Raw genomic sequence first — 21717 nt, forward strand, 5'->3', positions numbered from 1 at the left:
ATACATATATACATGTATATATGATATGTTTATGTGTTTATTTTGGCTCAAAGTAAATGGTTTTATTATTGATTTCATGTTACAGGGTCTAAGACCTGTAACAGAGGTAAGTCCAAAAACAGTCTGACAATCTTTAAAAACTCAACGTTGCCTGTGTCCTGAGCCGTTTCTTTCTGTAAATGTGGGGCTGCGCTTTTCTTTTCTAACCTACCTTTAATCCTCTCAGTAAAAAAATTATAGTCTTGCATTATGCATGAGAAAGTATTGATAATCTAACAGTAGTTTAAATGCTACTTTAGCATGATTGTTTCTGAGCTAACACACTCAGTTGAATGGTTGAATGATTTGCTGTTTTGTCTACTTGAAAGCTGATGGTGTTTTAAAAAAAAAAAAAAAAAAATTATATCAAACTAAACTAGTTCCTCTTTTGATCTGCAGTTGATGAAGCAGAGGGGGTAAGTAAATTCCTCAGTGATGCCTCGGCTCAGTGGAGGAATCTGGCTCTGGAGGTGCGGAGTGTCCGCAGCATGCTGGAGGAGGTCATCTCCAACTGGGAGAAGTACAGCAGCACAGTGGCAGGTCTGCAGGCCTGGCTGGAGGACGCCGAGCAGATGCTCAACCAGTCGGAGAATGCGAAGCGAGTAAGTAGAGTCACAGAAGCCACTGTTGATAAACAACCATAGCCACAGTACACAAGGCTCTAACTGGCTGGACTATATGTGTATGTTCTTGGTTTTCTTGTCTTTTAGGATTTCTTTAGAAACCTCTCTCACTGGATCCAGCAGCACATGGACATGAATGATGCTGGGAACTTCCTGATTGAGACTTGTGATGACACCGTCTCTAGAGACCTGAAGCAGCAGCTTCTTCTTCTGAACGGGAGATGGAGGGAGCTGTTCGTCAAAGTCAAACATGTAAATGCAGCAAATGTAACACGGACAATGAAAAAAACCTTTTTTTAAACATCAAATTCATCCATATATCATCTTCCTTTGTTTCACCGGCAGTATGCGAGAGCAGATGAGGTGGATAAGTTGAGGCAGGACTACCAAGATGGTATTAATACCTTGAAAATGTTCATGGATGCAACCAATGAGAAGATGACTGCTCCAGTCCAAGTATCTTTCCTGAACGTCAGAGCCTTTGTTCAAGATGTTGAGGTAAACAATCTCTCGGGTGTCAGTTCACTGAGATAGAGCAGACACCCTTCTTTGTATGATGCAGCCAAAGCTAACAAGATACTTAACTTGTATATCTCAACTTCCTGTAGGAAATCAAGCACAAAGTGCCGGCCATGGAAGCAGCCTGTAAGGCAGCAAGCCGGACAGCTCAGCTGCTGACCAAAGACACTCCACAGGAGGAGGTTTCACAGATGATGGCTGTGATGGCCTCGATCAAAGAACAGCTGAGCAAGGTGTGTGCCTGTCGTTATACAGTATCTCACACAATTGTTTAACCGGTCTTGACTCTAATCAGCATGCTGTCCTCCAATCAGGTGAGGGAGAGAAGTTTGCCTCTGCTAAGGGAGTCCCAATCTTTATTACCTCCACTGGAGGAAATGGAGAAGAACATTACAGGCTTCTATCAGGCTCTGGAGAAGGCCAGTCATATCACCAGCACCACAGACTCTGAGGGACCAGTAGACTTCAAACAGAGATGCCAGGTAATTAATAAAATAGTTTCATGGCTAAATAAAAATAATATAACACCCAGTGCCAAGTGCTCTTTGAAGAACCATGTTTTAGATTGAAAAGCTCGCTGTAGCTTTAGAACAGGAACAAATAGCTGAAACCCTGCCTGTTATTGAATACTGCAGGAGCTGGCGACCTTCACACACAGCTGTAAGAAGTGTCTGACCGTGATAGAGAGAAACCACCAGACCATCCAGAAAGTAATGAGCAGCAGCAAAACCCTCCAGCACATGGACATGAGTCTTCTGCAGAAAAGAGTTGGAGATCTGCAGTCGTCCTCACAGGTAAAACTATTTCAGGCCTATTTCGCTGTTATGTAACCTTGTGTTTAAGCTTTTTTTTTTTTTTTTAACATTTACTATGACATGTTTGTGTGTTTAGACCATGATAAAGGAATCAACCGAGTGGCGGAAGCACATGGAGGCGAACAGCAGCCTCATGAAGAGGTTTGATGAGTCACGGGTGGAGCTGGAGAAGGTTCTTAAAATGGCACAGCACTGTCTGACAGAGAGAGGCAACCCGGAGGAGCTGCTCAAGAAACACACAGTAAGAAGAATTGGTGTTTTGCATATTTCAGACGTCTTTTTTCCGTCTCTAAGGTTCAGTGCCAACATACTACTGTCCTCTATAGACCAATGCACTACTGTTGTCACATCACAGTTTTGTTTTGTGTAAGGCACCCAAAACCTCAACTAAGTTTTTGAGGTGCCACTACTTTACAGATCTTATGTTTTTCGCCATTAGTCCCAGTGCAGCATGGAGCAAATGTGTTTTGGAATATACTCTTAAAAGAACAAAAGTGCATGTAAATAATACATGGCCTGTCCTGTACAAAAATGAAACATGATGAGGACTTTGTATTTTTTTTTCAGGAATTCTTTGGTCAGCTAGATCAGCGAGTTTTGAACACATTCCTCAAAGCGTGTGATGAGCTGACAGACATTTTGCCGGAGCAGGAACAGCAGTCGCTGCAGGAAACAGTCAGGAAGCTGCACAAACACTGGAAGGTTGGTGTCATGAACAGTGACAGTAAAAACTGAACTGCACCTTTGCACAACAACCTTGGTTTTGCATTAAATTAATATCAAATATCCACAAATCCCTCAAACTCTTCTTACATTATTAAAATTATTCCACCATAGAACATTTACAAAATGTTTAGTTTAGTACGTTCAGATAGTAGTGGGACTAGTTGTATTTTGTCTCCTCCAGGATATCCAGACAGATGCGCCCTTTCACCTCCTGCACCTGAAAGTGGAGGTGGAGAGGAGCAAGCTGATGCTGTCGCTGCAGGAGTGCCAGGCGGAGGTGACCAGGGAGAACCGCCACCTGGCCAGCATGGGGAGCGAGAGGCTCGTCAAGGAGCACAGGGTGAGCGCAGAGCAGCTGGCTGGCCGAGTTTCATGTATTGATTTCGCTTAGTGTGAAATAATCCAATGCAAATTATCTGCTGTGTAGCATCTTGAGAAGATTTTGATGAACTTGATCTAAAAGAACTGAGGCTCCTTCAGTGTGAAGTAAAATACTGTCCTCCAGCAGCATTTTATTTATTTGAGGTTTTAAACATTTTGGTTTAAATTTGTATTGCTCTAAACGTGAAGAAAAATTTGATATTAGTCTTTTTGTGTAACAGGGCTAAAACTGATGCTCTACCACATGTAAAAACATCTGTTTTTCTTTGCATTAGGCCTTTTTTAGAGAAAAGGGTCCCCAGTCCATCTGTGAAAAAAGGCTGCAGCTGATGGAGGAACTTTGTCAAAAGCTCCCTGAGGGGGACCCTGCACACCAGACCCTGGAAACAGCCAGAAAGGATTTCTCTGAGGTCCAAGAGGAAATTGAGAACACCTATCAGAAGATACTGAAGCACCCAGATAAATGGAAGGAGTACAACACAAGGTGCGGCACACTTTCATTTGTTGTTCCTTGTTTTGCTGGAATGGTGTTTCAGCGCAGTTACATGAGTTTTTTTTGTTGCAAAGATGCTGCAATAGTTCCACCATAGATACATCAGAGAATGGACTTTAACTGAGGGCTGTTCGTTGCAACAGCAGAAGACTGTGTTATGCATTCCCACACAATATCATGCATTCATCGCATGCCCAATATAATCATGTTAAAATTCTTCCATTTACTCGAGATAGAGAGCAATAGTTGTGATGAACAGAGTTTTCCTTGCAATTTTTAAATAGATTATAATGTGTCTATGCACTGTAAAGAATTTAAGAGACTCTAAATAGACCACAAATTGTTCTGATCCAGACTATTTACAATTTTTTGGTTTATACAAATCCTATTTAGCTCTATGGTTTGATTACATTTTTGAGTTGACATAACAGTAAAGCTGTAGTTTAATTCTGACACTGAAGTCCTTCTCAGTTTGAAGGGATTTTTTCCCCCTTGATGTTGTGAAACAGGTACGCTGAATTCTCCTGCTGGCTCATATCTAAGGAGAGCCAACTGAGGCTGCTGAGAAACCGAGCCAACGACCCCAGGAAATACAGCCAGGTGAAGGCGACCATCATGGTGAGTTTGTGCTTTATTTACAGTACCCTTCACAGCCAAACTATAGTACCCACTGATGCTCCTCTTCCTGCCTTGTTTACAATATGTCACCCATGATGTGCTACCGAGATGAGACAATAAAAACACTATGCGTCAGTTGACTCTTTTGACCACGTGTCGTGTATCACACTCTGTTGTTGTGTGCAGGAGCTCAGGAATGATGCAGAGCTACAGGAGGGGAATCTTGGCTGGCTGAAGGCCCGTATGGCCGTATTGATTGAAATCTGTGCTGACAGCGATGCCCAGAGGCAAGGAAGTGCACTGAGCAAGCTCTCTACTGATTTCAAGGGTCTCCTTGCTTCGCTCTTAGAGGTAGGTTAAACTTCCACTTGTTTAATTAAGACCAGAAGCAGTAGGGACATTATATCCCCTCCATAAATCTACAGTATGTCAGTTAAATATTTTATGCAACATTGCAGCAGTAATTTGTGATGTAGTTATTGATTAATAGTCAGGACACTTTGATTTAATAATAAAATGCACTGAAAATGTTTTTATCTTCCAGGCTGAGAAGATGGTGCTGGCTGTGGGGGATTGTGTGCAGTTCAGGGAAGAAGTACAAGCGACTTTAGATGATCTTGTCCAGGGGCAGAAAGAGGCTCAGGCTGAGGTCGTTAAAATACTGGACTGTCCAACTGTCAGAGAAGCTCAACAACTGCTACTTGTTCACCAGGTACTGCACACGACCGATAATCTGATTTTATTCTTCTCTGAGTTTCCTCATAGGTTTAACCTTAACTTAAATCGAATGTGCCCCTCTGCCCACAGCAACTGCTGAAACGCTTGAAGCTGAAGAGGAAGGATGTCCAGCAGCTGATCACCAGAGGCCAGCAGCTCCAGGCTGAGGAGGGTCTGGGAGAAACTCTGCAGCAGGACCTGCAGAGTTTAGAGAACACACTCAGCAAGATGGAGCAGAACATGGATTCACAGGAGCAGAGTCTTGAGGTTAGCAATGTTTGTGGATCTGTAGTGTTAGTACTAATTGTTTCATGTTGGATTAAAGCACTGTCACTCTGAATTATAACATGCAACAGTAAAGTAACAATGAAGGAGGTAACGCTGCCTCAAGTTATTCATCAGCCAATCACTGAGAGACTCACAGATGAATCCTGACATATCTCATTTTCTCAAGGTCACACTAGTGTCGATAAAGTGCAATAATGCGTTAGCTGAAACTGTTTATTTCACCTCGGCTGTAATGTACTATTCCTAGTTTTGAAGGTTATAATGTTAAGTCTTGTTTATATATTTGCTCAGTATCTGCTGTGTAATGGTTTGTACCATGTCTCTGTCTTGTCTGTATTGAGACTCCAAATGAAAATACGCCCTTTGGCCAACTCTGACACAATTACATCATATTGATGTTAATTAGTGCGTGTTGTCCCTCATAAACGAATGAAGTCAAGTTAAGTGAATTAATGGGAAACAAACAGTTTGTGAACAGAAAAGAGCCTGGTCATGGTAGAGAGGACAGAGCTTCCTGTTAATGCAGTCGGCTGTGCAGATGCAGCATTTGTGGAAATGTCCTGAATAGAGGATAGAGAGGTCTGATTGATGTTTTCTGCTGGAGGGACTTGCTTTCTGAGACATCACAGCTCCTTTAGATGATAGTGATGCAGTGAGTCATACTCTTGGTGGTGCTTTTATAGAAGGGTGGGGTCGAGAGTCTTGAAGTGGATACTTTGTCAGGCTTTTCTGTGCTAACGTGGATACATTACAGATCTAGATTAAAAAAAGATCCTCGGTTAGGTGCACACAAATGGATTGCATGTGCCCAGCTGATATCAGGTGGGATGCTTGCAGAATATATGCTGACTCATCCTCTCTGATGATAAAGCCAAAGACAGAAGTGTCATCTACAGACATAATGTGGGTGTGGTTTGAACTGGTTTGTTGGTGCAGTCTTGTGTTAGTGTTTTCCTCTGATATTGATGTTCATGTGGGATATCTGCCATTTTGCGATGATTCTTTTCTTACTGTGACCTTTATATCGTATTCAAGGACTAGTGAGAGTGGGAAGTGCTGTATGAATAAAATTGATTTTCATTTCTACATCACTGATCTGAACATTGTCATCTCTCCAGGTCACATTGGCAGCCTGGCAGGAGTTTGACAGCCAACAGGAGGCAGTGAATGAGTTTGTCAACAAAGCTCGTTCAACGATGGAGAGAGACCTAAACTTCAGCAGCCCAGAGAGCCTGGCTGTTGAACTTGACCAGGCCCGGGTAAGTCCAGTTTGAGTTTGGACACATAACCCTTGCTTTGGTAATAGAATAAAACTAATATTCTTAATTTTGTAAACAGGTTTTGTTGAAGCAGTGTGAAGCAGAGGCCTCACATATGAACACACTGCTGAAGAGAGCGACAGAAATTCAGCTCGGCCCCAAAAACAAGACTCTGCTTTTGCAACAAGCTCGTTCGCTCAGTGAGCAAGTGGACAAAGTGGAGGCTGGGCTCAAAAAAGAGTAAGATGATGGATTTTATTCAATTTTCTTAAATAATAACTTCAGATAGTATATACACATACTTAATGTTTTCTTTGCCTAATTAGATATTAAACTAATATATGCATCATTATATATGCATGTTTGAAAGTGAGTTTAGAATATATTCATGAAATAAATTACTATCTCAAAGACCCAGATGTAGTGAAATGCCAGGGTGTATTTGCAACTATCTCTTGTCCAATTTATAATTTCTACTCTTGTGCTCCAGTGTGAAGAGTCTGGAGGAAATGAAAACTCAGTGGGATCAGTTCGGAGCCGGGTTTGAAACCTTTTCCTTGTGGATATCTGAGAAGGAAAAGCAGCTGGATGTACTGAAGTCTTCCACTCTGCCTCTTGAGCAACAGATCAACACAGTAAAGGTAAGGTCTTATGTAGCGTGAAGCTCAGAAGCCTCTTATGTCTTGACAGTGATGTTCACCAAGCATCAACCACAAAAGCCACTTTAGCCTGCTGTTAAAATCAATAAGGCCTTCTTAAGGAGCAATTGGTGCTATCCAGAGATTCAGGCTCTTCTCTGCCCAAGCACTGACACACTGTCCCTTTGTCTGACACCTGCATTAGCCGTATAAAAGATGAGGAACTGTCTGTGTTGTTTTTTTAAAGACAGTTTCAGTTCTCAAAGCCTCAAGATGCCGTGTTGTTTGGACATGTTTGCTCTCAGCATGAGGAGTAACTCTGTTGTGAGCCTTTGCGAAAACTGTGTTCAGTTAAATATAGACCATGAATATATTTTCATTTATCGTTATAGTGACTTAAATGGCAAATCTTGAATTGTAACATTAAAAGGAAACTCTTCTCTGCTTATAGGTTGTAGCTATAATCTATGAATTGAACTGTCAGCAGTTTAGTTGCATTGTGATTAATGTCGGCGCCGCGTTTCGACGCCAATGTATCGGGCCATTATAGGCATCATCAGCCTATAATGACTCCCTGAATTCATTAGTGTTTCACGTCCACTAGACAGTTATAAAAGACTCTGTCATTCTCTCAGGCTTGTATTGTTAATTTGTTTTCATCCGTATGTGCATGTCCAGTCTGTTGGTACAGAGCTTCAAGGGCGCGCTGAGGTCCTCTCTCAGCTGGAGGCAGATTCCCAGGCGCTGGCCCAGTTTGTGTCTTCAGGGGAAGCAGCTCGCATTAAGGCTCGTCTGACCCAAATCGGCAGGTACTGGGAGGAGCTGAGGGAGAGCGTGCAGCAGCTCGATGGACAGCTGGAGGAAAGCTCCTCTCACCAGCAGAAGTTTAAAACGAGCCTCGAGACGGTCAGTAAAGCTGAGTGGTACTGTATACATACAGGATGGTAATTAGGGAAGATACGATCATACATTTGTGATCTTTATTGTATCCTAGGTGAAAGCATCTCTCGGTGAGCTACATACAAACCTGGAGCAACCTATCAAATCCTGCACCTCCTCATCAGAGACCTACAAAGCTCTTCAAAACCACATGGTATTCAGTTATCTCTTCTTTTCTCCATGCTTCGTACTGAACAATAATTTTCTTTGCTCCTTTCTGTGCAAGGTTATGCCGAGTGAGTCACTGTCCTTTATGATTAATGTTCCCCAGGATGTCTGTCAGGGTCTGGAGAGGCTGAAGGGAACCTTACTGTCCCTGTCAGCCGGTGCTCGCAGACTCAGCGACAAAGAACACGCAGAGAGGACAGTGACAGAGCTAAACTCCACCTACGACCAGAATATACAGGAGTCAAAGGACAAGCAGAGCACTTTGGAGAACCTGCTTTCTCTTTGGCAAAAGTAAGAGCTATTGAACACACAGGTCATTTCCCCAAGATTTTAATAGCATGGGAATGATGAATAATGAATGTACCCTTCACTTTGACTGTGAAAATGGAAACATAAATCAGATTTTTCACTCCTTGAGTTACCAGTGTTTCCATTGATCTGTTTCAGGTATGAGAAACAGCGCTCAAACTTCGTTTCCTGCCTGGAGAGGAGTGAGTCTGCATCCAAACCAGAGAGTCAGTGCCTATCGGCTGATAAAGTCAAACTCCGCACAGAGATACAAGATTTGCAGGTACAACACATTATTATACTTTAATTATACTGTTCCACTGAACACATCAAACCCTTAAAAGGAAGGGTAAATGAATAATTTACAACCATGATTACATAAATGAATAAATATGTGGTTTTCCTTGCAGGCCTTGCACTCTGAAGTCCAGTGCCTTGACCCAGCTCATGCTGAACTAGTATCTCTGGGGAACTCATTGTATCAGTCTGCACCTGAAGAGAGAGTGAGGCAGCTGAAAGAGGAGCTGGAGACTCTGGAGAAGAGACTGCAAACTCAAAATGAAGTCCTGCCTCAAAGGTAAAGTAACATAGTTAGATAGTTACCCACTCTTCAAACACACACCTGCTGGTCTGGTGTATGTTTGAAGCAGAGCAGCATATTTCACAGAAGATGGGAATATCAATTCCATGAAGAGTAGATTGTTGCAGGAGTGGATCTTAACATGACTCAGCAACCAATAAGAGACTGTACACGAGTAGAGTGCATGTCAGTATCCTATCAAATGTGTTCTTTTATTCTGTATGGCCGTCTTCTTGCATTGTCTATCAGTATTAATCCTACATCAAGGCACGTAAACATTATGTAGATGCATTTTCCTAAGACTGTTTTCACTCAATATGCTGCCGTTGTGTCACACAGAATCAAAGAGCTTCAGAACCACCTCTCCCTGGTGGTGCAGTTTGACCAGGCCCTGCTTAAATTCTCCCAGTGGAGCGAGACCATGCTCTCAAACGTGCACTCAGCTTCTCAAGTTAACATCAGCAACCTGCAGTCTGCCGTTGCTCAAGTAAAGGTAAGATTTATCGCCATTATTTTAATATATTCTTATATGCAGAGTACTGCTCCTCACCAGAACCAAATAAAGTCAGGGAGCAGGGTGAGGACCGCCTTGCTAAAGAACAACACCTGATCCCGTGTCGCTTCCTTTTGGCAGGAGACACAGGTGGCTCTACAGAAGCAGTCCAGTGTGAAACAGAGCCTGGAGCAGCAGACTGAGAAGCTGTGTCAGTTCTGTGAGTCTGGTGATGCACAGCTTCTCCGCAGCAGAGCGGACAGCTGTCTGCAGCCCTACCAAGAGGCCCAGCACATCGCTGAGCTGCAGCTGGAGTGTTTGGAAAGGCTTGAGGCTTTTCTGCAGACCCACGGTGTGGCTGCAGGGGTGTTGCGGGGTCTGAGGCAGACTGTGGAGAGCGCGGGGAGCTGGGATCGTGGAAGAGTAGAGGAGCTGCAGCAGGAACTGGCCTCTATTGTCCCAGACATTACCCATCTGGAGACTCTGGCTGTCAACCTGGACAGCGGTCTCTGCAAAAGCCATCTCCACATCGGCGCTGAAGAGGGGTCTCGTAAGTCATGTCGCATGCTGGCTGATTCGCTCAGTGGTGAGCTGGATACAGTGAGGAACCTACTTGGTACCAAGCAGAGTGAAGCGGAGGCCCTAGGGGCTTTGTGGACCTCATTTAGACAGAGGAAGGAGCAGCTGCTCAAAGCTGTGGAGGATATTGAGGAAAAAGCAGACCACCAGAGCTTCAAGGAGCCAAGCCTGCATGCTCTACAGCAGAGGTAAGGCAACATAAAGTCAATGATATCAATGATCATTTTGGACTATTCCCAAATATGCACAAGTGTATAGATAGAAGAATGCACTCAGCAGCATCATATTATCCCTCTGTTTATCAGGCTCAGGTTCTTTAATCAGCTGGAGGATGAACTACAGTCTCACCAGCACGAGGAGCAGTGGTTGAGGGACAAGGCCAACCAGCTGGCCCAGAGGGATGCAGAGCTGGCCGGGGAGGTGCTGAGGGAAATCGGTCTTCTGGAGACCACATGGGAGGACACTAAGAGACTCATCACAGAGAGGTACTGGAAGTTTTCAATTATTCTCCAACTCTAAAGAGCCTGTTGGCATGTTAATTTATGCACAAAGTTGTTGCATTTTGTCTATAAGCTTGTATGTGTAATATAGTTCACCTTTCATTTAACAGACAGGAGCAGTGCAATGTTCTCGTTGATCTCATGAGAGAATACCAAGTCCTGAAAACCTCCATCAGCAGCGTCATCGAAAGCACTGAGCCTCTGGTCGACATAAGCTCTGTTCTGAAGGACCATGAAGAAACCAAGAGGTCATTAACCAAGGTCAGAATAAATGCTGAAACATTTTTATCAGAGTTTTGTTAAGCTTAGTAAAAAGTAAACATATATCTCTTTGAGGATGCCATCTCACTTTCTTGAAATGAATCAGTTCATTTCATAAATCCTAGAAATAAAAAGCTTACTGTAACAGTCATAACTATCGGTTATCAGATTACTTAAATGCTTTGCTGTGTTTACCCCATTTCTAGCACGAAGCAGTGAAGACAGAAATGTCCGGAAAACAACATGACCTGGATCAGTTTTCCAGCAAAGGAAAACAGCTTGTGATTGAACTGAAGAAGATCCCAGACTGTGACTCTGAAATGATGAAGAAGGACATGGAGACACTGGTGGATCAGTGGCTGGATGTGAGTCTGACCACAATCATTTGTTGAAGTGATGTTTCATTCAGTGGAGTTTATATACAGAAATAATCTACTTTAGATTCGGTTACATAGATTTCACTTCTAAAAGTGGCAATTGAATTTTGCTTTTGGTTTTATAATGAGATTAGTTCACAAGCAGAAAATCCCTTTACATTTCATCATCCTTTTACAAAAGTATATTGAGACCTTTACTGACAATCTCGTTGCTTCACATCCTCACACTGTGATAACACTTTGGGTCTCCCCCCAAAAGTAGAAATGTGCATCCCACACATTTCCTCAGCCATAAAATATTCACTGTGAAATTACTCTTACATGCCTTGTGCAATTTGTAAACCTGAAATAGTCGAGAAACATTTTTGTTTTTTTTCTGTTGCATTAGTAACCTCATATGGGACATAAAAGCTCTCTGCAATATCGAGTAAACATCTGTGGCTTACTGAATCCACTCCCCAGGTGTCTGAGAAAATAGATGACAACATTGATCGTCTGAACCAGAGTGTCGCTCTGTGGGATGATGTCCGTAAAATCAGCGAGGATATTGAGAGCTGGACGAGCAGCTGTGTGATTGAGCTAAACGAAAGCCTGAACAACCTCAACAACAGTCAGAAGGTGTCTGAACGGCTGTCTACGTTACAGGTATGGTTTCTGACTTTACTGTAAAACTCAACAGATGTCTTTTCTTTTCACACATCAGATAAAATGTTGAATTAAAAGATAATTGAACTCTAGCTTTAAGACTGTACATTTCACATTACTAAACAAAGCCACTTTGGAGGGTGTAAAACAGACTTTTCTTACGTGCTACATCCACAGTTGGAGATGGATGAGAAGGAGCAGAAAGTTGAAGTCCTGCAGAACAAAGTCTCAGAGCTGAAGAAGTGCAGTCAAAGTCAAGAGACTCCTGCTAAGTTACAGGTAATAAATATGATTCATATTTGTATTATTTCTTCCTACAAAAGAAATAGGAGCTCTGTACTCCATATGCATACTCTGTCACCCAAAAAATCTAATTCTTCTTGCTTCAGGTGCTGGAGAATGACCTGTGGAAGAAGATCCACACTGTTCAGAAGCTACATGAGCAGGCCAGGGGAAACCTCATGGACTTCAGTTTCCAAAGGAAACAGCTGGAAGATTACATCTCACAGATGTCTGCATGGTTAAAAAGTATGGAGGATTCCCTTGTGTCCTCTCCCACCGGATCAGATCCTGAGGACATCTGCAGAGTGAAGGTACAGTGGCAAACATTATCATAATCATTATCAGCAATGTTTTCCTATACATATCAGAGATGAGAATCAACTATTAATCAACTGTTTGCATGCACTCAAAGGACCTTCAGAAAGAGCTGCAAAATCAGCAGGGAAGCATTGACTCTACCAGAGAGAGCCTCAATACCCTGTGTAGAAAATATCCCTCTGAAGAGCTGGCTGGTCTGGGATCAGCACTCACGGATCTCATCAAGACTTATGAGTCTGTGAACCAGCTCTCTGCCAGGACGCTGGTGTCACTGCAGAACTGTCTTCAGCAGCAGTTCAATGGTAAGACATCTGAAAAACATCACTTAGTGGTCACTTAGGGCAGTGGCCTACATCCCACAGTAATGTAACACAAAGTAAATTTTATACATTCTCAAATGCATTTTACAACTAAGATCGTCTTTGGTTTTGTATTTTATGTAATAAGGTGTAATGTTGTGCGCTTTTAGCTGGGAAACAAATTGATTCTGTTTTGGTCTTTTCCCTTTGCTCCTCAGACCTGGTTCAGGAGTTTCATCGCTGGCTTTCAGAGCAGAGGGAGATCGTGAAGGAGTGCTCTGACCGCTCAGGAGACACTCAAATTGTGGAACGCAAACTACAGAAACTAAAGGTAAAAACTCAGTCCCGATTCAAAAATATCACACACACCAGGAGTTACAAGTACAAAGCTTGAAAAAAAGCGATTTGGCTTATCTGTCAGGGCGCCATGGATCGTGTGGAGGAGGGTGAAGTACGTCTCACACAGGTCTGTGAAGAAGGAGAGAAGCTCCTTCTCCATCTTCCCAAAGCCAGCGCTGGGCAGGTCCAGCAGCACCTTTCCTCCATCCAACAGGACTGGGACAGCTTTGTGGAGCAGTGCAGACAGAACCAGCAGATCCTGGAGGACAGTGCGTCCCTCATGAAAGGGTAAGAGACTTACATGGACCTGTTCTGTAAGACACTTTGTAAACTTCCCTGTTTATGAATACGCCATTTTAAATTCCTCATACTGTAGGTTCGAGGGTCGTCTGAAGAAGCTCAGGTGGTGGCTGGAACATATGGAGAAGAGGATGACCACAGATCTACTGGAGGCTAATCAGCGTGGTCCTGAGAAGGCTGTGCTCGAGCAAGTGGAGGAATATCAGCAGGAGGTGCTCAAAGAAAGGTGACTCCTGTTTAATGAGAAAATAAAATAGGTTTTTGATATCCGTGTAGTGTTTGAAAATATATTTTAAAATGATTATAGCACACATTACAAAATCATTTTAACATTTAACTTCTTTTCATTCAGGGATTCCTTTGAGCGTTTATGCCAGGAAGGCCAGGCACTGAACGAAGGTGGGCGAGGTGACGGCAGTGAGACGAGGGTGTCCGCTCAGCTGCAGTCACAACACCAGGCCCTGCTGAGGCGAGTGAGGGAACGGCTCCGCAGCTGCCAGCTCACTTTACAGGAGCAACAGGCCTTTGAAGATACACTGCAGACCACCTGGACCTGGCTGAGCGGAGTCCAGGAGCGCCTGGCTTCACTCAACAGCACAGTGGGCAACAAAGAGACTCTGGAGAAGAGGCTCGGTCTCGTACAGGTCAGCAAATAACATCCTGATCAAAGAAGTGCAGTATTTTAGAGTCCATTTTGAAACAATAAAATATTTTTCTCTCTTTGCTGTAAAACTGTTTTCCTCTGTTTTTAGGATATCCTGCTAATGAAAGGTGAGGGCGAGGTGAAGCTGAACATGACAGTGGGAAAAGGAGAACAGGTTCTGAAGCACAACAGGATGGAGGGGCAGGAGGCCATTTGTTCACAGCTACAGAGCCTGAAGGACGCCTGGGCCAATATGTTGATGACTTCAATGAGCTGCCACAGGTAGGAAAATGTGTCGTCTTCTGGTGTTCAGATGGAGAGCTAATAACACTATCGTTTGTTATCAAGAGTAACATGCATTTGTTTGATTTTGTGCAAATTCTTCAATGTTAAATAACATTTCTATCAATGTCCGTAGTCGTCTGGAGTGGACTGTGGCCCAGTGGACCAGCTTTCAGGAAAATAAGGGCCAACTGCAGCAGTGGATGGAGTCAGTGGAGCAGGAGGTTGGGATGACTCTGCCTCAGCAGCCTGGCCTCAAAGAGAAATCTGCTTTGCTTGAGCGCCTCAGAGCCATCCAGGCCGACGTGGATGCTCACGCAGGATCACTGTCACGCCTGACGGACAAAGCTGTGGAGATGCATGAAAAAACTGGCGACCAGACCTTTGGACCGGAGTCGAGGGCAGAGCTCAATGCACATTTTGCTGATATCTCAGCTGTTGTCAAGGTGATCTAGATACATGCATTGGTTAATAGTATTTGGAAATATCTGATGAGCTCTAGTGTAGATGATTAATTAAGGTTAATTGGGTCAAAGAAGGTGTAGCTATGGGAACAACACCCTCACTGGGCAGACACTTAATATCATTGGAGCCTTTTCAGTTACCAGATGGTTTCGCAAATAGAATAGAAATTGACTTTGTTTATATATATTATTTGCAAATACACATTCAGACTTACACAGTGCCCCATTCATACCTAGCAGTTGGTACTAAAATTGTCTTTTTATCCCCAAAGGGTAAAGTGCAGTCCATGCAAAACACTGTGTCTGAGCATGAGCAGTACCTTGATGCTGTGAGAGACTTCAATGACTGGCTGGTCTCAGCAAAAGAGGAGCTCCAACGCTGGTCTGACCTGTCAGGAAACTCACTCTCTATTAAAAGAAAGCTCTCCAAGGTGCAGGTGAGGAACTGGAAAATGTTAACGCTACTGTATCTGCCGTGAGATTTGGGCCTGTGCCGTTTGGTGCGTTTTTTTAATGATATTATCTACCCTGGGACTTCTACTACTCCAGCTTTAGCCTCAATACCTCCACACTGTGACACACCTGGGAGACATTGTTAGTTTGAACCAGTTTAGTTGCAGCCTCTCAGTGGAGTAGTAGCTTGAATCTGAGATGTTAGGGCATATCTGAGCTTCCCACCCTGTGGGAAAGAAAACATCCCGTCATTTCTGCCAACAGATGTACATTTTCATTCCCAGGTGATGTCTCACAACCATAATTTATAAATTAGAGTTGTCTTCAATATGATTTAAGACCTCAGCATCCAAAGACTCCTCAAGACTTTATCAGACCTTTTTGGCACTAGTGAAAACTACATTTAAAGTTACATATTTTAAAGTTAGCACTTCTCTAAAGTTGACAGAGATGGAAATTGTTCTCTTCCCAGGAGCTGCTCGACTCCAAGCAGCGAGGCAGAGAGCGGCTGAATCGTGTTCAAAGATGTGGGGCAGTGGCGAGAGATCACACGGGCTCCGGGGGTTATGAGGCCATGGAGCGAGAGGAAGCGGCCTTGTTGTCGTCATGGGAACAGTGGGAACGCGGAGCACTGCAGACGCGGGCTAGTCTGGAGACGGCCCTCTCCCAGATAGCCAGCTCCGAACAAGAGTTCAGCAGCTTGTCAGTACAGCTGGAGCAGAACCTGCACGACTTCAACCGTCAGCTGCACAACTGGCGCCTTCGTCTCACCCACTCTGATGACAAAATTGATGGAGAGGAGGCTGTTAAACGGTGGCAGATAGCAAAGGTAAGCCTATAATGATATTGATAAGAATTCATCATGTTATATGATTAATATTAATTGATAATAACAAGACTGAATTTGTTTCCACCCAGGACACGTTAGAGGAACTTGTCAAAGCTGAGCCCATGTCTGACAGTCTCAAGACTCAACTCAATGATCTGTGCCGGTTTTCCAGAGACATGGGCACACAGTCTGAGAGAGTGTCTGCTCTTATTAAAGAATACAACAGGTAAGAAAATGAACTGCATCATACACTGTTGCCCATAAAGTTGGAATAAAATATTTCTTTTACATCTTCTCATGAAATGATTGTGACAATGTAATTTATTCTTGATAGATAAAGTGTTTATCTTCTCAAAACTGTAATTGTTGCACCTGGTCAAAGGTGATTACTGAGGTGTATAAATAGGGATAAAAAGGGGAATGTGTCTGAAAACAAAATTATTCCAACTTGATAGGCAACAGTGTATTTCATTGCATTATACATATTTGACTTTAACTCCAGTGCAGTTATACGAAGGAAATAAATATGTAAGGGATAATGTAGAGTGAGTCGGTTGTTACGGAGAAATAAACCCTGACAGGATGAATGAAACCCTGACACAAAGCAGCAAACCATAGATTACAGCTTACAACCACTACAAAGTCGCCCTATAACTGAACACACTGTCAGCAAGAATTTTTTTATAAAGTATTTTGTGTTTAATTTCTGTTTTCTTGGTCACCAAAAAATGATCAATTTTAGAAAAATGGTTGTTCCTTGTTGTTTTTTCCTCCTGGACATGTTTTTAGTCTGAGTCTCCAAGCGTCCAGGGAGTGCCAGAGCAAAGAGAAGCTGCTGGAGCAAGGGTTTCGCTCAGCCTTCAGGGAGTTCCAGCAGTGGCTGGTCAATGCCAAAATCAATACGGCCAAGTGCTTTGATGTTCCTCAAAATCTCAACGAGGCCTCATCTAGCTTGCAGAAGATTCAGGTACAGTACGCGGTGTCAAATGCCCTGAAACATTCGGAGTCTTATCTTTATGGATAAACATATTTGATTGCAACAGACCATTGGTACAGTGATTTTGATATTTAGCCCTCTGTCTATTTTTTGCCCAATACATAATATAACTCTAACTGATGAAGATGAAGAGTTTTACTGCATACTTTAGTTGTCACCTCATTTCTTTCCTCTCCTCTCAGGAGTTTCTTGGTGACAGAGATCAGGGTCAGTCAAAGCTGAACGCAGTGGTTGCAAACGGAGAGCTCATCTCTAGTATCATAGGTAAAGACAAAGTTGATGCAGTTCGAGCAAAAATGAACACAGCCAGAGAGGACTGGAAAAATATTATGGCTAACCTGCACAACAGAGAAACAAACCTACAAGTAAGCATTTAAACATCTCTTCTCAAATTGTGTGACAGCTCTCACGCCATTAATGCTGTAAAAATCTGCAGTGCATTAAGAAATCTAGAGTCAAAGAAACGTCTTAACAAGCTCTTTGTTTGTTTCAGAACCTTTTCTCTCAGATGAAGGATTTTGAGGCCAGTGCCGAGCCCCTTCAGGAGTGTCTGAATGCCACCGAGCTGGCTGTGCGGGAGAGCAGCACAAGGCTTCACGATCTCACAGCCAAGAAGTCAGAGCTTCACAAGCTACAGGTACCAGCCTCCAAAACCCACTGAGCTTGGAACGCCCCTCACGTTCAAGTGCAACAACGACTCTGCGCTTGAACGCCTACCTGACTACCCCCCTGTCATCTGCAGAAGCTCACCACTCCACTTACATCACACTGTTGTAGCGTAGCTATTATTTGCCTTGGAGGTATTGCCAAGAGCTCATGCTAACTGCCAGTAGCTTGCTTTTTGAATTCATGCCATCTTTCTGCTCTGCTTTGTTATTTTCATGTCTTCTTACTGTAAGTGTCTGTCGTAGATATTAGCTCTCGCTTTATTCATAAAAGGCAATGCATTTTAAATGTCTTCATTGTTTAAAACTATCTACCAGCTATTTCCAGAGGCCTGATTGCACGTCATGACCACTAAGAGCTTTGCCAGCAGTAACACCGGCCAGACATCTCATGCTCTTTACTTTTTGCCATGTTGCCATCTCTAACCCCCTCAGTCTGTGTCTGAAGTTAACTGTCTTATATCTGTGTGTCAGCTTGCATGCCTCTTTGATAACCTGCTTGTGCTCTTCCAGTCTGTGCTTGAGGAATTAGCCTCTCACGAGGTTCAGCTGAACAGGCTGAAAGAGAAGGCCCAGCTGCTGTGGGATGAACACGCGGCCGGCAAGGGTTTTGTGCACCGTGTCTCGCAACTCTCTGCTCAGTACCTAGCTTTAACCAACCTGACCAAGGTACAGTAATGCCTTCCAATCTGCCTGTGCACTGGGGCTTTTCTGGGGGTAGAGCTGGAGAGGAGACAGAGGCACTAGACTGGATCGAGCTCTTACTTAACGTTATTTTACAGAGGATAACCAGGGAATGTACTAACGCACCATAATTAAAACCTAATTTCTTTCTTTTGTTTCTGTAAGTCTTATACACAGGATAATACAAGTACATTTCTTTTATTGTCTGTTGTACTAAATCTTTATCAGTCATTCAAGAATCTGCATGTGCATTTATCAGGTTGAGTCTAGTGTGAATTCCATCTCTAAAACTCAAAGGGAGGATTTTCTGATTGCGTCCTGCTTTGTAATTCTGCAGGAGAAGGCGTCTCGGATCGATCGGATAGTCACAGAGCACCAGCTTTTCTCCCAAGGCTTAAAGGAGCTTCAGAACTGGGTGGCTGACACGAGCCACATGCTGCAGACTTACTGCACCCCCACTGCCGATAAAAATGTTCTTGACAGCAGGATGATCAAGCTGGAGGTATACAAGCCACTGATAGTTTTCAAATTTAGTTATTATCACCCAATATAAGGTTGTAATAAATAAATACACGTGTGATCGTCGCACCAGGCCTTGCTGACCGCTCGTCAGGAGAAAGAGATCCAGCTGAAGATGCTGATCACAAGAGGAGAGTCGGTTCAGAGGAACACCTCGGCCGAGGGCGTGCCTGCAGTCCAAAAACAAATACAGGAGCTGAAAGATTCCTGGGATGCTCTACTCTCTGCTTCTATCCAATGCAAAAGGTTTGTTTTCTGCAAAAAGTACGTAACAACGTCCAGAAATGTGTCATGTAAGTGTTGCAGCTATTGCTACTACTGCTGCACTGTAATCTCACTACGTTGTGCTGCACCATTTAATATTGACAGTCAGCTGGAGGGCTCACTGTCCCAGTGGACCAGTTATCAGGAGGATGTTCGACAGTTCGTGGCGTGGGTGGAGCGTGTGGAGGAGAGTCTCGACCCCACCGATAAACAGTGTCCGGAGATGAGAGACAAAACTGCAAATCTGAGCAAAGCTAAGGTATCTAACTCTTCTGTCATACTGTGAGACTTAGATATGAATTAGTACATCACTTGGCCCACTTAAGTTGTGTATTTGAACTTTAAGCCTATACAAGCACAAAGGTCATCCATGTGAATGAATGCACAGTTGATGGATAATGTCTCTCAACCTTCCCTGATGTTTCAGTTGCTGTATGAAGAAGTGCTGAGCCACAACGCTCTGCTGGAAACCATCGCTGCAAAGAGTGCCAATATTGCTGAGAACTACGTTGCTCAGCTGGAGCTTCAGGATCTGCAAGAGCGCTATAACACAGTCAAAGACAATGCCATGGTAACAAGCAGCAGAAAATGCACATAGCGAGGCAGTGAATCTTATTTAAGATGCATTTCAGCTTCAGTTCTGAGATGCAGTTTAATTTTCCACAAGCGTGGTTTAATTAAATGGCATCATAAAGCAATGACTAATTGTCATTTAATTAGTGCCATTTTTAATTTTCACCACAATTTGAAATGGCATCAGAGAAAATTAAAGCAGTCAGTGAATAGTATTCATAGTCATACTCAGTGAGAGTATGAGGAGTAAAATACCAAAGCGTTGGCCACATAACTGCAGAAATGTCAAAGGAAACACGAGAATTATAATTACCGGTAGCTCTCTGATTACAGCTGAATCATTATTATTACTGTGTTTTCAGAGGGCAGTAGGCAAAGCAGAGGAACTGGTTAAAGCTCACCAGGAATATCAACGAGGCCTCCATGCATTTGAGGAGTGGCTGGAACAGGAACAGGAGAAGCTTGCCTACTACACCCAGCTGGAGGGTGATGTTGACATGCTGGAGGAGACTCTCCAAAAGCTGCAGGTCTGAAAATGATCACTAAGATACTAACATTAACTATAGAGCCTGAAATGTTGTTCCACACAAGTCATTTCTTTCCTAAAAGTCTAGAGAGCTCATATCTGTGTAACTGCAGGAACTCCAGCTGCGCTGTACAGAGGGCCAGGCTCTGCTAAACACTCTGCTGGTCAGTCGAGAGCTGGTCGTTCCTTGGGGACTGCCTCAGATCGAGGACCGAGCACTGGAGACCCTGCAGCAGGAGTGGAGGCTGTACCAGGGCCGGCTGGCCGACACCCGGGCTCAGCTCAACAGTGCTCTGGCCAAACTGCGACAGATGGAGCAGAAGTTCCAGCGACTCGACAGCTGGTTAAAGGGCATGGAGACCAAAGCACAGCTACGTAGCCACCGGCGGTCCGACCGCGCCACTAAAGACGCTCAACTCCAGCTAATAAAGGTTAGTGCAGTGTGCACAGAGGGTATGCGTAAAATGTTTTTTCACACTTTGTGATGATTATGTAAAGTTGTCGATGCTGATTCAGTCGCTGCGTACGTAGTCTCCAGCTGAGAATCGTCAGTCTGCTCCTCTCAATTTTCAAAAACAAATTCATCTGCACTGGAATCAATGCCACTTCCTGACACTTTCCAGTTTAATGAAGATAATTGCCCCAACATCACTTCTTTTGTCAGAGCTGGCAGGAGGAAGTGCTGGTTTACCAGGAGGAGATGGAGGGCCTCAGTCTTTTGGCTCAGCAGGTTCTGGATGAAACTCATATTAGCAGCCGGATCTGTACCAGAGCCACGCAGATCACAGCCCGCTACCACGCCCTACTGCTGCATTTACTGGTACCATCTTCTTGAACACATCACACATTATAAGAGTAATGCATTATGTAAATGCTATATCTGCACAGCACAGTATACAATAAGTATTGTTGATAGGTTTGTCTCAGTGCTTTAAACATCTGTAATGGTCTCTATATCCGGCTGAATAACACAAAAAATCTTTCTGTAAATCTGTATTTCGCTAGATAACTGTAAAGATGTAATCATTCATTTTATTTCCCTTTGTGTTGCAGGAGACAATCAAACAGCTGCAGGAGGAGGTGTCTTGCATTGAAGAGGCTCAGTGTGTCTTCAGAACTTTTGCAGACTGGCTCAGCGCAGCCCAGAATAACTTCAGCACAGTGGCTATTAGTGTTGATGTGGTGGACCGATTTGCTATGGAGAGAAAGATGAAGAAACTGGAGGTACACTCTCTGACATAGAGAACATGCCGTTTATGTGTTATTCTTCAGACCTTCAACATGTTATTTGTGGAAATGTCAGCACCAGTTAAAGCTCGATAACACAAACCCAT

The 21717-nt window shown here is 43.5% G+C and overlaps 1 protein-coding gene across 14 annotated transcripts in view; it reads left to right on the forward strand.

Moving 5' to 3' along the window:
* Positions 1-21717, forward strand: part of syne1b (spectrin repeat containing, nuclear envelope 1b) — a 74192-nt gene that overhangs the window by 17370 nt on the left and 35105 nt on the right. For 8 of the 14 annotated variants that reach the window (XM_085766486.1, XM_085766489.1, XM_085766488.1 and 5 more), the window contains 53 exons: positions 86-106; positions 439-641; positions 750-914; positions 1008-1160; positions 1271-1414; positions 1496-1663; positions 1817-1975; positions 2073-2237; positions 2564-2698; positions 2904-3062; positions 3379-3587; positions 4106-4214; positions 4401-4565; positions 4759-4926; positions 5022-5198; positions 6338-6478; positions 6558-6718; positions 6969-7119; positions 7795-8022; positions 8111-8209; positions 8327-8514; positions 8671-8794; positions 8922-9088; positions 9431-9584; positions 9726-10351; positions 10469-10648; positions 10774-10924; positions 11131-11289; positions 11764-11946; positions 12124-12225; positions 12336-12539; positions 12641-12848; positions 13064-13176; positions 13267-13472; positions 13561-13710; positions 13837-14128; positions 14237-14409; positions 14546-14855; positions 15146-15310; positions 15799-16155; positions 16245-16381; positions 16945-17122; positions 17335-17517; positions 17646-17789; positions 18331-18486; positions 18839-19003; positions 19094-19266; positions 19390-19543; positions 19712-19855; positions 20220-20384; positions 20497-20814; positions 21048-21203; positions 21437-21607. In XM_085766486.1, coding sequence (XP_085622612.1) covers positions 86-106; positions 439-641; positions 750-914; positions 1008-1160; positions 1271-1414; positions 1496-1663; positions 1817-1975; positions 2073-2237; positions 2564-2698; positions 2904-3062; positions 3379-3587; positions 4106-4214; positions 4401-4565; positions 4759-4926; positions 5022-5198; positions 6338-6478; positions 6558-6718; positions 6969-7119; positions 7795-8022; positions 8111-8209; positions 8327-8514; positions 8671-8794; positions 8922-9088; positions 9431-9584; positions 9726-10351; positions 10469-10648; positions 10774-10924; positions 11131-11289; positions 11764-11946; positions 12124-12225; positions 12336-12539; positions 12641-12848; positions 13064-13176; positions 13267-13472; positions 13561-13710; positions 13837-14128; positions 14237-14409; positions 14546-14855; positions 15146-15310; positions 15799-16155; positions 16245-16381; positions 16945-17122; positions 17335-17517; positions 17646-17789; positions 18331-18486; positions 18839-19003; positions 19094-19266; positions 19390-19543; positions 19712-19855; positions 20220-20384; positions 20497-20814; positions 21048-21203; positions 21437-21607 — 9536 coding nt within the window. The remainder of the gene's footprint in view (positions 1-85; positions 107-438; positions 642-749; positions 915-1007; positions 1161-1270; positions 1415-1495; positions 1664-1816; positions 1976-2072; positions 2238-2563; positions 2699-2903; positions 3063-3378; positions 3588-4105; positions 4215-4400; positions 4566-4758; positions 4927-5021; positions 5199-6337; positions 6479-6557; positions 6719-6968; positions 7120-7794; positions 8023-8110; positions 8210-8326; positions 8515-8670; positions 8795-8921; positions 9089-9430; positions 9585-9725; positions 10352-10468; positions 10649-10773; positions 10925-11130; positions 11290-11763; positions 11947-12123; positions 12226-12335; positions 12540-12640; positions 12849-13063; positions 13177-13266; positions 13473-13560; positions 13711-13836; positions 14129-14236; positions 14410-14545; positions 14856-15145; positions 15311-15798; positions 16156-16244; positions 16382-16944; positions 17123-17334; positions 17518-17645; positions 17790-18330; positions 18487-18838; positions 19004-19093; positions 19267-19389; positions 19544-19711; positions 19856-20219; positions 20385-20496; positions 20815-21047; positions 21204-21436; positions 21608-21717) is intronic. The other 6 variants (XM_085766491.1, XM_085766498.1, XM_085766490.1 and 3 more) reach the window with 2 other exon arrangements.

Source organism: Trachurus japonicus, chromosome 22 (genome assembly GCF_045865225.1).
Source record: "Trachurus japonicus isolate A0001 chromosome 22, Traja_1.0".
Taxonomy (NCBI): domain Eukaryota; kingdom Metazoa; phylum Chordata; class Actinopteri; order Carangiformes; family Carangidae; genus Trachurus; species Trachurus japonicus.